We start from the raw sequence: 14,049 nt of genomic DNA on the forward strand, positions 1-14,049 counted from the left end.
TATATCTTAAGTGTAGGAAATAATTTTGTGGCCTACTTTGTGGCCGGAATTTCCAGTTCTTCACATAACTGGAATTTCTGTCTTCGTTCTAGTCAAGTCCTTTCGGTGTTGATAAGATTTGTCCACCCAAAAGTCATAACCTGAGTTCGGGAACAGATTAGAAGGTTCGTGATCGAGTTTTAAAGATCTCAAGTGGAGAAGGCGCAAGTAATCGTCGATTCTTTGGAGAATCAATTCGGTGACCCTAAACCGTAAAGTTCATGATTTATGATTTATATTCTTTAAGCATGAATTATTTGCGGTCTAGCGTACAATTATGTGTTAACATGGGAATTAATAGATCCCATGATCGGTCAAATAGATCATTTGTCTGATTTATATATTTACGCAAGTCTTCCGTTATGCAAGGGGCATAAAACCCCAGCACCAATGACTACTTTCACCAAGCAATCTACCTAAATTGACTTCACATATCTAGCAAGTAGTGAAGAAACCTAGCTAGTGACTTCACAACTACCTAAATTGACTTCACTGCTACCCAAATAAATTTATGAGTGAAATTTTTTGTTGATTAAATTCATGGAAATATCATATAATAGAACAAATAAGTCCTTCTACATCGTAGAATGATTGGTAGACGCATGGCTACAGAAGATATTTCAGTCGAGAGATTGTAGAAGTGAGGTGTCAATATTCTCAACCTAGATAGATGTGGATAATGTTAGGTTTGGTATACTGAAAAGCATGTTTCGAGCACGAATAGAATCTTGCTTGTATACGAAAAAATCTACAAACCACTTTTAACCCGATTCAGTATTATTCGAGCAGTTTGCACGAATAGAATCAATATTTTATTACATTGTGTTTGCTTGTGCATTTATAAGATGTTGTTTAAACATTTAAATGTATAAGAAGCAAACAAAGTCTAAGTCTTTTGCTTAGTAGACTGGTTGTGGGTGACGTCCACTTTAATGTAACACAGTCGGTTCTATGCAATGCTTTGCAAAAAAAGAAGAAGAATTTCACAACCCAAATAGGCTTAGACTACCTATCGTGAAAAGTTGCAATGTCAGTTCGATTATTTCTAAGTCTTACTGAAATAAGATGACGTTGGTGTGGTATAACACTGAATGGATCTAACAGCAAGACGCGTCTTTATGCTATCAACTGAAAGACTAGGTCTTGATAAATAACTATTTCTTAATCTACATACGTTAGCATTGAGCATACGGTATTGATTATGCACTACTTTGACTTATCAAATGGTACGGGTTTTTCGCAACCCAATAGTCCTGATATATTGGGTAGTGGTGATTAATATCTAGCGGTGCTAGGATTGCTATTATGTTGAATCGTGCGCGAGGTGAGTCTCGTTTGATAATGTCCTCAAGAGGAGCTCGAACAAGGTTTTATTATTCGGAAACTGGCCAGTGCGGGAGGTGCAATATTACTTCTGTAGTGGCTGCTCGTAATATTCCAATATAAGTTTATATTAAATTGTATGTTCAATTTAATTAGTAAAAAACTAATTGGGTGGAGCCATATCCAAAACCTTCCGTAGAACCCAGACTAGGTCCAATATGAACTTAATATAAATAGGATAATAAATGAGACAGATAACACACTTTTTTCCTACATGAAATTTTCGTCCCTCTCTCTTTATTGAAGGAGACGAATTTTTGTTCAGCTCTCCTCCGTGAGGAATTTCTTTCTTCTTTATTCGAGTCATAGTATTTTGATAAGATCAACTCACACTGATTTCATAATATAGTTTGGGAACTAGTTAGAAGATATGCGGTCTAGTGTTGAATATAATCACGTGGAGAATGCCCGAAGAAATCGACGATTATTTGGGGAATCAAATCAGTAACTCTAAACCGTAGAATTCATGTTTTATGATTTACTTTCTTTGAGCATGAATTATTTGCGTTCTAGCATGCAATTATCTGTTTAACATGTGAATTGATTAATTGCATAATCGGTTAAATAGATCTGTATCTGATTTATTTGTTTTGTACAAGTCTTCCGCTGTGCAAGGGGCACCAAACCCCAACAGATAATTTATCGCGAACGGTTGCTAATGTCAATCCGAAGTCACTTCCTCTCCTGGATGACCGATGACAGTGGAGTGTTGTATAGTATTGAAAGGATCACGATTAGGGATATCAGTTCAACCTGAATTCGATGGACTGACTTGATTGCTAAAATTATAAAGGGTTAGGGCTAAAAAATTACAACTCAATTAGAAATTGGGCTAATCTGGCTGGCCCACTAGGTTGCACAAAATAAGAATTAATTATTTAATTTTCATTCATCATGTGTCACATCCTTTCATTGGAATCATTCTTCCACGTTTTTCTCCCTTTTTCTCTCTCTTAAAAGTTTATATCCTAATGTAAAAGATGGACTAAAGTTTATAACTATTCCAAAAAAAAGGAAAAAAAAAACAAATACAAATTTTCTATATAAATAAATACTTAAAAATTAATTATATTTCTGTTTTCTTAAGAATTATATAACCCGGCTACAAATTAATTAAAATTGTCATGTTTATTTGTTAATACTCCCTTCATCTACATTATTTTCTATTATTTTACTTCTCTCCACTTTAACTATTTATTATATCATGTACTCAAAATAACGGTAAAAAAAATCAATCACTTGAACTGGGACGGAGGGAGTAGTAAAGATTTTATATTTTCTTATAAATAATACTCCCTCCGTCCCACAATAAGAGTCACACTTTGCCATTTTTGTCCATCCACCCAACACTTCATTTTCTTTACCATAAATGGTAAATAGGTTTCACGTTCTACTAACTCACTTCACTCACATTTTATTACTATAAAACTAATATAAAAAAGTGGGTCTCATATTCCACTAACTTTTCTAACCCACTAATTTTTTATATATCTTAAAACTCGTACCCATAATAAGAGTGACTTCTATTGTGGGATGGATGAAGTAACAAAATCAATGTTGAGAAGTTTCTTATATAGATGTTTTTTGCTTGTCATTGTTTCAATCACCGTAAAGACTATAGTAAAAGACTTGGCATTTTTACATGACAAGATGAGAATGAGGTTTACCTAAACACGTAAAATAACATTGAGAAATTTCTCATACGTATTGCATAAACAAACACTTGCAACCGTACATATCTATTTTACTCTCAATTATTGCAGAGGTAGGAATGAGAAGTTGCTTATGCTGATTCACTATTTTGTTTCTTTAATAACCGATGAAAATGATATTTATAATTATAAGCACTACAGTTAGAGCCAAAATGTGACGAAATATTGAATTATCGAATACGCTCAAACTAAACGACTGAAAATTTTCAGTTGGGTCAGTGTCTTTTTAATTTAGTTAAGGTCAACTAGTGATGTTTAAAACAATTACTTCATTTGGTTTGAATTATGTACTTAATCGTTACCAAACATAAAATATAATCTTATCCCTAAATCTTATGCAACACGTATTCAACTCGTCTAATAGATTCATATTCATATCATATAAAACAATGTCTTTTGTAAAACGTCAGCTGAAGTACAAAATACTATACTTATTCAATCAAAGTTCAATCAACACAAATAAATAAGTTTCAAATAAAGAAAAATCATAAAGTAATTTTAAACCGATAGAAAGAAAGTCAAGTTGAATTAGGCTCATTCTATCACACACAGAGACACACTCTATTTTTGTGAGGATTGTTCTGCTAGGCGCCCCTACGTGGGCGCTTGGTGAGCGACAAATGATGTCGCAATCGTCATCAGCAATTTTCTCTCTTTTTCTCTAATTTCATCTCTCCTCTCCCCCTTCTCTAAATCTATTTTTCGAATTTCATGTATACTCAATTATAACAATCTCTATTTTATTATTCAACCAACTTCTAAATCATCTCATTTCTATCTATAATTTTTAAAGAGTAAAATTTTTGAACCATGGCTTCATTCTCTCTCGTCTATAATTTTTCTTTCTCGCCAAATTCTCCTAACTTTATCAAGGAGCTTTTCACCATAGAATCAATACTTCTAACTATTTAATGTATACAAATCGTTCCTACAATTCCTATGGACTTATTTTTGCATCTGTCAAAGAATTTATGCACTTAATGTTTTCATCAAAATGGGTTTCTTCTAATTTTTCCTCAGATTTTGTGAAATCAAGTATACAAGCTTTTACATATGTTCTCATTTAATAGATCTCTGTAAGGAAAAAAATTCTTGCTCTGCATTTAAACTCGTATTGATATATTTTCTTTCATTAAAACACGAAGATTAGATTTTGCAATTACAACCACTACAATAGTAATCCCTTGTCAGTTAAGCTAAAGACTGAGAAATTGTTTTCAAGATCCAAAAAAAGGTTGCAGATAGAAAAAGTAAGTTACAAGAAGGAATAGGGGAATAGGGAAGATGACGGCGAGATTTTGCCAGGACGATAAAGCATATCAAATGAAGGAATTTTCATGTGACTCTAAAATTGTACAACAAAATCGATGGCAGATCACATATCAGAAAATGAAGATGGACATAGGAGGATAAAAGGGGCTAGGAGGAGAGAGGAGGAGATACATGAGAGAGGAGAGAGGGAATTAAAAATGAAGAGAGAAAATTGATAATGACGTTGCCACGTCACTGGTCGCTCACGAAGCGTGTATATTTGTCGCCCAGCAGATCAATCCTCTATTTTAGTAACTCAAGTTTTGTTAGTTATTCCAAGAGCAAAAATGCATCGTAATTCAAGTTTTGTTACTCCCTCCGTCCTATATAGTTTGTCCAATTTTTCCATTTCGGTCCGTCCCACATAGTTTATCACATTTCACTTTTTACCATTTTTTATAGTGGACCTCATATTCCACTAACTCATTCCTACTCATATTTTATTATAAAACTGGAGTATATAAAAGTAGGACTCACATTCCACTAATTTTTTCAATTCCCTTTTCGTTACATTTTTTAAAATCCATACCCAGTCAAAGTGAGACAAACTATTGAGACGGAAGGAGTAATTACTAAATTTGATATTTATTTCACCAACAACTAAAAGTTAAACGACAAAATCAAGATTCGTAAAAGAAGATGAACCAATCATTAATTTACGTTTGTCGCATCTGAGATTTAAAATTTAAGTAAGAATAGATTAAATAAAACAGATAATAAATAAAACAGATAAAAGAGAGTAAAATAGATAAAAAAATATTTTTAAAAAAAAATTAAATGCTAATTGAGATAAATTAAATGGAATCAGTAGCCAAAACACTAAATTAAATAGAGACAAGCGGCATGGCATGTATATATACAATTTTTGTATAGTCATGGCCTATATGTTTCTATTTATTTATTATTAAATAATTTAATATTTCCTCCATTCTATTGTAATTGAATCATTTTGCTATTTTGGTACTTTCCATAACGGTGGAGTCTTATTTTATCTAGCAAAAGTCAACATATTCTTTCTCTCTTACTTTAGTCTTTTACTTTATTCTCTCTTCTTTCTCTACCTATTTATCTCTCTACCTATTTATTTCTTATTTTATTCTTCTTTTTACTTAACTCACATAATACAATTTTTCTTAAATTTCCTATCGAAAAGAAACGTCTTCGTTACCATAAAACTGAGTGCTTAGGACATAATACAAATTTTAATAATTGATGTATTTTAATAGCGCAATAATCCATTTGAGTATATTATAGTAATGACTAATAAAATATTAAGTGGCAATGTTTATAAATGTAAAATTGAAATACTTTAAAAAATGGATAACTCTTTAGTGAGTATTTTTTATGTTGCATTATTGTGTGTGAGCCATCCTTATTGGACTGTGTGTGTGCTATGTGTGATTGCATAACAAAATTTGGGTGTGTTTAGGGTATCCACTATGGGATAGCCGCGACAATAGCCCCGGGCTGGGTGATCTCGGAGCGGTCTCAGGGCGTATTATAGTGGCGGCGACTTCCACCCCGAGGCGGACGAAAAATGTGGGGCGGATGAGGCATCGGCGATTTCCGGGCGAGGACGCGTCGGTCGCCCTATCGCCGCGCCTATAGGCGCGCCGGCGCCCCCACGAATTTTTATTTTTATTAAATTTTTTTTAATTTAACCCTATAAATACCACTCCTCCACCATCCATTTTTCACCATTTTCACACACTCTCCCTTCATTCACTATCTACACTTTCACTTTCTAAAAATGCACGGTGGAGACGACGAATCACCCGGCTCGCAAGAATTATGGCGGCTATCCTTCTCAGCCGTCGGGATATGGCGGCTCTCCGTCCCAGCCGTGGGTTTGGAGTCAATCTCCCCCACCGTGGGTTTGGAGTCCAACTCCTCCCCCATCTCAGTCGTGGAGGTCTTCTCCCACGCCCCAACCTTTTCAGCGGAATCTGAGTCGCTCGGCGTTTGGAGATTACAGACCCAACCTCGACGCGCTTAAACATCCGCGTCCGGAGACCCCTTTCCTATCCAGCCAATCTCCTTTTCACCGAAGCAGATCAAGATGCACTGGATACCATGATGGGTCTGCTCAGTTCCGGCGTCCCGGATACGCCTGTAATACGGGTCGAAACACCCGTTCAGACGAGACCCGGCGCGAAGAGTGACTGAAGCGAAGCTGACGTGAAGACACTGTCGATGGGCCAATACAACACGGAGGGCTGGCCGAAGTTCACAATGTGGGAGAAGTATCTAGTTCTCGAGCATTGTCCGAAATTCAAGGCCATCTGCGCGCAAGAGCGCACTGAAGCTCCTGGGCCGAAGCGTACAAGGCACAATATATCCGGGGACTACAGCAGCGGCTCGCAATCGTTCGAGCAGCACGACGAGCAAGCCGAAGAGCCCGCCGCTACACACACTAGACGAGGACGGCCCCCGAGACAACAAGCCTCTATCCGCAGTGCCAGAGCGGGTGGAAGTTCCTTCCGCCTATCGTCGGCCGCGTCTGGATCGCGCATCCCGCCCCTATCCCGCAGCCCATGGTTACTGGTCCCCACGAGGTCTTGAGGGAGAACCTGGATGTGCAGTTGTTGCAGGACGTCTGCAGCAAATACCTAGCCATCGACGACCCGTTCATCAAGAATATATACTTGCAACTCATTACTCGGCTTCAGCGTTGTCTAGGGTTGGCTGATGTGGCTCCTGGGGCAACGGCGGCCGACAGCAGCGAGGAAGGCGGAGAAGAAGAGGAGGAATCCGACTCCGACACAGAGTAGACGGTGACAGACTTTTTATTTGTATTTTATTTTAAATATTCGTTGTATAATTTTACCGTTTCCAATACAATGAATATTCGGTCTCAATTAGCTCGTTTTCTAACTATTTACATTGCGATGATTTTAATTATACTTGATTGAAACTAAAAACATTTTAAAATGAAAAATGATTATAAAATTTGGGGCTATTGGAAGTGTCCACTATAGTGACGGAAACTAAAAATTGGGGTTGTGGACAAAAAAGGGGCGGGCTATTGGAGTGTCCTCTCCTCTCTTTTTTCTGTAGATCTCACTACCGCAAGTGAAATTAAAAAAGTTCGCGTTTTTCGCATCTGGGCCCTCTCTTTCTCGTGAGTTTTCAATTTCTTGTTATTGCTATCATACTCTATTTGTTTGATTACACGGATTGCACGCGTGTGTTTACGACTATACGTGTTTGTATATGCTTTACTGATCCACTGGGTGAAGTTTATCCGCACGGAATCAGGTTCGAATCAATTTTTCTAGGGGGAAATTGTTTTTCAGGCTCGTCAATGTGCATCCATTTCCGTTTTGGGTTAATATTTGGGGATTTTATCGTTGTTAAGTTGATATTGGGGATTTCGAATATTTTGATTTATACAAGGTACTGAGTTGAACTGAATGTTAATAGCAGCCTTAGGTATAGCTTCTAATTGAGCTTTTTCTGTGGACATTAAGCGTTATTTTGGTTATATGATGCATATTTTATTCCTTTGAGGATTTAGATACCTAAGCTTTGCTCTTGGTGCTCTAATGATCCTGATAGGCGAGTAAATGAGCCGAATAGATATTGAACCTGAGGAAGACAGCAATGATTTGCCACCACAAATGGCAGCGGGTGAGGCTCAGGAACCGAGCCATCTTCGTGGACAAGACAGGGGAGATCAAACTTCCTGGATGGGTAGGAACACGAGAGAGTTACCATGGAAGGTACATATTACTATTTACATCATAATTACATGTCAATTTAGGTGTTAAAAGGGAACTCGGTTAGTGATGATTGCATCTATACTTCTTAATATCGTTGTTTCAAAAGGAAGAAAAAATAAACCAAATTTTATTGTTTTTTACACTTTTCGTGAAAGTCACTGCCATCAGCTCGTAAACTCTCATCTACTAGTACTCTATTATAAACAAAAGCAGTGATTTTGTACAAGTAAAAGCTAACTTACTTGTCCTCTTGCTATTCATTGTACTTGTAATTTCTTTGACAAGTTATTGATTAAGATTATTATCCAACGACAATTCCTTTTTTTCATATAACATAACTGATCTCAGCTGAGTCGAGCATTAATGATTCAGTAGTTTCCACTTGATCAGTTTTTAAAGATTCATAGTCTTACATTTAATAGTGCTTCTAATATACTCCTAGAGCGGATCAGAGCAAGTAATTTTTTTCTGCTTTTAAGGTACAAGTAATAATTAAAATAAAAAGCATAAATCCTCATGAATGTGTTGACCAACCATATTTTCAATGCCTCTGTTTTCTTTTTTGCAGTGTATTCCGGTCCCTATAGCACTAGCATATCAGAGCTTTGGGGTGGTATATGGAGATCTGAGCACTTCACCACTATATGTATACAGAAGTATATTTTCTGGGATGTCACATCATCATCAGGATACTGATACAATATTTGGGGCATTTTCTTTAATCTTTTGGACCTTAACTCTGATCCCATTGCTCAAATATATCATTATTATTCTCAGCGCTGACGATAACGGTGAAGGTCTGCTAAATTGGCAATATTAGGAATTTTGTCGAATTTTTTGTTATCAGTCTTGAGAACCTGTTCAATCACCTCAGGTGGGACATTTGCTCTGTACTCCCTGCTTTGTCGACACGGAAAGTTCAGTCTTCTTCCTAATCAACAAGCAGCTGATGAGGAGCTTTCAGCATACAAATATGGTTCATCGGGACAGTGTACTCCATCTTTAGCACTGAAGAGATCTATAGAGAAGCGCAAAAATTTGCGAACCGTTTTGTTGCTTGTAGTCTTATTGGGTGCTGGCATGTTAATAGGTGATGGTGTAGTTACTCCTGCAATGTCAGGTATTGTGAGTCAAATATATATTGTTGACATTAATTCTATCAGTATTTAGCAATGACTACACAAATGGTGGTGAAACCGTGTCTGTTGAACTGCCTTTTCCTTTTTCGTTTGGAATCATATATTTAGTTACTTTGATTGTGAATAATGAATAAGGGGGGCAACTTTCACTTGAGCAATAACTCTGTCCATTTTGTGAGAGCAATATGAAAATTTTATCTTGGATGGGTACTACTAGTTACTAAAGTATCTATGCAGTTGTAAATGGTCGTTCTCCATTGTAGATGAACATCAAACTCACCAAGGTTCACAGTCAGTGGTTATTCTGATATAATGTTTGGCCATGTATGTCCATCATGCATAACACTACTACCTTTTATTTTAAGGTTGAATGCAATGTTGTCAAAGCAGTATAGCGGTTCATGGCGGTTCGCCCGAAAAATGCCACAGGGATATAGCGTATCGGTATGGCGGGATATAGCGGTCATTAATTAAATATATAAAATAATATTTATATATTCATATATAATTCAAAAAATTAGAAAATAATAAAAATATAACATTAAAAACTCTAAAAACATGTAATAAAGCATAAAATAGAAAACAATTATATAAAAGTCTAGCAATTAAAGTCTTTAGTTCAACTGTTCAACAAAACATAAAACCATGATAAGCTCAATAGACATCAATCATCAAGCTCAACATAGTCTTCTAGCTCATCATCATCACTATCATCGGCATCCATTTCATCTTCATCCTCCATTGCTTCATCCTCTTGATCTCCACTTACACTATCCTCAAATTCTTCCTCTTCCGATTCTTCATCTACAAGCGCAAGCCTTTTCCCTTTCCCTTTTCTAGGGTGCAGATTGTGAATAGGAGGGGCTGTAGGGTGCAGATTGTGAATAGGAGGGGCTGTATGGCTGGGCGGTGGTTGAGTCACTGAGTGGGGCTGGAGGGGGCTGGCTAGGCGGCAACAGGCGGCGGCGCGACAGTGGTGGCGGCTCGACGGTGGGTGGCAGATTGTGGAAGGACTGCAGGAGTAGAGATGAAAAGCGGCAGATTGGGGTTGTGGAATTAGGGTTTAGAATTATTGGGGTGGGCTGATTGGGCCTACGCAAAATTAAATTAAAAAATAAAAAGCCCAATAAAAGTCAAAATTAGCACCAAAAAGTCAAAATTGGGCTAAAATACCGCTATTGCGGGATATGGTAGCGCTATGGCGCCACGACCGCCACGGGTATGGCGGCCGCCACAGAAAAATGCTACGTATCGGTGTGGCGATAGCGTTTTCATTAAAAACTGATATGCTATAGCGCAATATCCCCGCTATAGCCGCTATTTGACAACATTGGTTGAATGACATTCCAACTGCAGGTTCTCTAGATATGTCATATTATGCTTTGTATTTGTATTAATAATTATCATTATCTTGTTTCTGTTTGTAGTAATGTCAGCAGTATCAGGGCTTCAAGCTGCTCACACAAAGCTGCCCTCAGGTATGTCTAGATATGTAAATTTGTTGGCCTGGAATCTTTCTGATATATATGTACTCCCTCCGTCCCATTCAAGATGTCCACCTTTCCTTTTTAGTTTGTCCCATTCAAAATGTCCACTTTCTATATTTGGAATTAAATCCCTCTCTCATTAAAATATTCTATCACCTTTTCCACTCTACTTTATCACAAACAACTATTCCACCTAAAACTCCGTGCCACTCAAGAATGTGTCCATCTTGATTGGGACTGAGGGAGTATATATTATATAATTCTATTTCGTTGGTTATATTCTGGTCGTGATCATGGTAAAATCTGTCATCCGTAGGTGGTGTGCGGTTAATCTGTTGCGTCATATTGGTTGGACTATTTGCTTTGCAGCACAGTGGCACGCATAAGGTTGGCATCTTGTTTGCCCCGGTAGTTGTCATCTGGTTAATATCAATTTTCGCCATTGGTCTGTATAATATCATATGGTGGAACCCAAAAATCGTGATTGCTCTTTCTCCACATTATATCTTCAAATACTTTGCTCAAACCGGTACAGATGGATGGTTTTCACTTGGAGGGGTTCTCTTGTCTATAACAGGTAATAGATTCTAACTGTTGTTCCTTCTTGAATTTTGGTGTCGTTCCTATATGAAGTGGTCTCTTTTTGATGGCTTGTGTTTTTAGTAAGGATGGTAAATTCATTTGTAATTGGTGTCGTTTGTGTAACAGGTACTGAAGCTATGTTTGCAGATCTTGGTCATTTCTCTGCAACCTCAATAAGGGTAAATCACTAAATCCACTTTTTCTTAGTTGAAAATGGACTGATTTCTTATCCATTTCTAAGAATTCGAAAGACACTTTGAAATGGATATTGTCAAATGACGAGGCCGATATGCCAGTGTAGGCTAGTACAAATACTACACCTATAGTTTGACAATGTCTTATGGCATGGTATTTCTAATCCTCAAATACTTACTCGTCAGAAAAGATGTAAAGGAATTCATAATTCGTTTGATAATGAAAGAAACTTGGTAGGCATACCCTTCCAGCAATCAATAATGTCAAATGTTTTTGAGTTGAGGGCGTCTTATGCTGTTCTGTTTAGTTTTATCAGTCACATATCTTTGTAACCTTATTATGCTAACTGTTGGTGTATTTCCTTTAATTTGGATATATATGTATCTGCAGATGGCATTTATTTTACTAGTGTACCCTTGCTTGGTAGTCCAATATATGGGCCAAGCTGCTTTTCTATCAAAGAACATGGATTCCATTCAAAATAGCTTCTACGATTCAGTTCCTGGTATGCTTGTGCAAAACAATATTATAATTTATTTGATTTTTTGGCTGCTATTGTTTTTGAAGTGTTGTTTTTTTCTGCAGATGGTTTTTTCTGGCCCGTACTTATTATCGCCACCCTTGCTGCTATTGTTGCTAGTCAGGCTATTATTTCAGCAACATTCTCTATTATTAAGCAATGCAATGCACTCAGTTGCTTCCCGCGTGTGAAGGTTGTTCACACCTCAAAACAAATTGAGGGGCAGATTTATATACCAGAAATCAACTGGATCCTCATGATTCTTACTCTTGCTGTGGCCATTGGCTTCAAAGACACAGACACTATCGGGAATGCGTATGGTATGATAATCAATGTTAAACTTATGTTTTTTGTCATGTTGTCATAGAACGAATATTGTAACATATGTTTGTCTGCAGCTCTATATAATAAACTCTTTCATGAACACTGACACAAAATGAATACAAGATATTGCTGAAAGCTTTTCTGGAAATAGATGAAATGTTGCTAATTTCAGCACCAAGTGTTTGCTGTAACTCACTAGATAAGATTATTCTTATCAATGCTGTTGCTTATATACTTCAATTTCTGTGTGCCAGGCCTAGCTGTGATGTCAGTGATGTTTATTACGACTTTTCTGATGGCACTTGTCATGATCTTCGTGTGGCAAAGGAGTATAATGGTTGCTGCTTTGTTTCTCATTTCCTTTTGGATCATTGAAGGTGCATACCTGGGTGCAGCATTGACAAAAGTTCCTCAGGGCGGGTGGGTTTCCCTTATTCTCGCTCTCTTCTTTATGTTCATCATGTTCGTCTGGCACTACGGAACTCGCAAAAAGTACAACTTTGATTTACACAACAAGGTTCCCTTGAAATGGATTCTCGGTCTCGGCCCCAGCCTTGGTATTGTGCGTGTGCCCGGAATAGGCCTTGTGTACTCAGAGCTGGCGACAGGAGTGCCTGCAATCTTCTCACACTTTGTAACAAATCTCCCTGCTTTTCACAATGTTCTGGTATTTGTCTGTGTCAAATCTGTTCCAGTGCCGTACGTGGCACCCGAGGAGCGCTTTCTTATTGGACGCATCTGCCCCAGACCATACCGGATGTACCGTTGCATCGTCAGGTATGGATACAAGGACTTGCAGGGAGATGATGGCAACTTTGAAAACCTCCTGATTCAGAGCATAGCAGAGTTTATCCAAATGGAAGCTGTAGAGCCTCAGTTCGCGACACCTGACTCCGTGTCGTACGACGGGAGGATGGCCGTCATAAGTTCCCAAGCATGTTCTTCCTCCAATCTCCTTGTGTCCAATGAAGATGACTTTGATACTATAAGTACCATGCAGAGCAGCAAATCTTTAACCCTGCAGAGCTTAAGGTCAGGTTATGACGAGGAGAATCCGCAGATCAGGAGGCGGCGCGTGCGATTTCAGGTGCCTGAGAGCCCGGCTATGGATCCGGCAGTCAGGGAGGAGCTTAAAGACTTGATCGAGGCAAAAGAGGCTGGTGTTGCATACATAATGGGGCACTCATACGTGAAGGCGAGGCGGTCGTCTTCGTTTTTGAAGAAACTAGTCGTGGATTTTGGGTATTCGTTTCTGCGTAAGAACTGCAGGGGTCCTTCAGTGGCGCTGCACATTCCTCACATCAGCTTGATCGAAGTAGGCATGATATATCATGTCTGATGAATCTGCTGTTCTATTGCTTGTTTTGGTTAAGGCTTGTATCTTTGTGAAGTTTGTGTATATCTTAGGAATTCTGCAATTAATATGCCTTGCTACTGCTCTAGCTGGAATTTCAGTGCTATTGCTTTAGGTTGATAATATATATATAGGCAAATGGACTTTAAAATCACGAGAAATTCTAGTATTTCCACCAACTTAAAAGTTGGTTTTGTATTGAAGTTCGAGCTTAGTTTTGTTAACGAATTGTTTAGCAATTTAATCTACCTTGATTAGGTAAGGATGTGACTAAGTTTGAA

The 14,049-nt window shown here is 37.7% G+C and overlaps 1 protein-coding gene across 4 annotated transcripts; it reads left to right on the top strand.

Moving 5' to 3' along the window:
* The first annotated feature begins 7,477 nt into the window (after window positions 1-7,477).
* On the top strand, window positions 7,478-13,971 carry LOC121742560 (potassium transporter 4-like). 4 transcript variants are annotated; one of them, XM_042135730.1, is made up of 10 exons: window positions 7,478-7,566; window positions 8,004-8,167; window positions 8,736-8,964; window positions 9,042-9,287; window positions 10,734-10,784; window positions 11,110-11,370; window positions 11,502-11,554; window positions 11,961-12,075; window positions 12,156-12,410; window positions 12,669-13,971. In XM_042135730.1, exons 2-10 carry the CDS (start codon window positions 8,012-8,014, stop codon window positions 13,751-13,753), a joined length of 2,451 nt encoding a protein of 816 aa, XP_041991664.1. In that variant the 5' UTR covers window positions 7,478-7,566; window positions 8,004-8,011; the 3' UTR covers window positions 13,754-13,971. The 4 variants fall into 4 exon arrangements, with proteins under 4 accessions (XP_041991664.1, XP_041991662.1, XP_041991663.1 ...); XM_042135728.1 differs by having other exon boundaries at window positions 7,566-7,703; XM_042135729.1 differs by lacking the exon at window positions 7,478-7,566 and adding an exon at window positions 7,703-7,841.
* The last annotated feature ends 78 nt before the right edge of the window (window positions 13,972-14,049 follow it).

Source organism: Salvia splendens, chromosome 7 (genome assembly GCF_004379255.2).
Source record: "Salvia splendens isolate huo1 chromosome 7, SspV2, whole genome shotgun sequence".
Taxonomy (NCBI): Eukaryota; Viridiplantae; Streptophyta; class Magnoliopsida; order Lamiales; family Lamiaceae; genus Salvia; species Salvia splendens.

Coding starts and splice junctions, on each gene's coding strand:
- LOC121742560 (XM_042135730.1), top strand. CDS start 8,012: ATGAGCCGAATAGATATTGAACCTGAGGAAGACAGCAATGATTTGCCA. Junction 12,076..12,155: donor CTTCTACGATTCAGTTCCTG/GTATGCTTGTGC, acceptor TTTTTTCTGCAG/ATGGTTTTTTCTGGCCCGTA. Junction 12,411..12,668: donor CACTATCGGGAATGCGTATG/GTATGATAATCA, acceptor TCTGTGTGCCAG/GCCTAGCTGTGATGTCAGTG.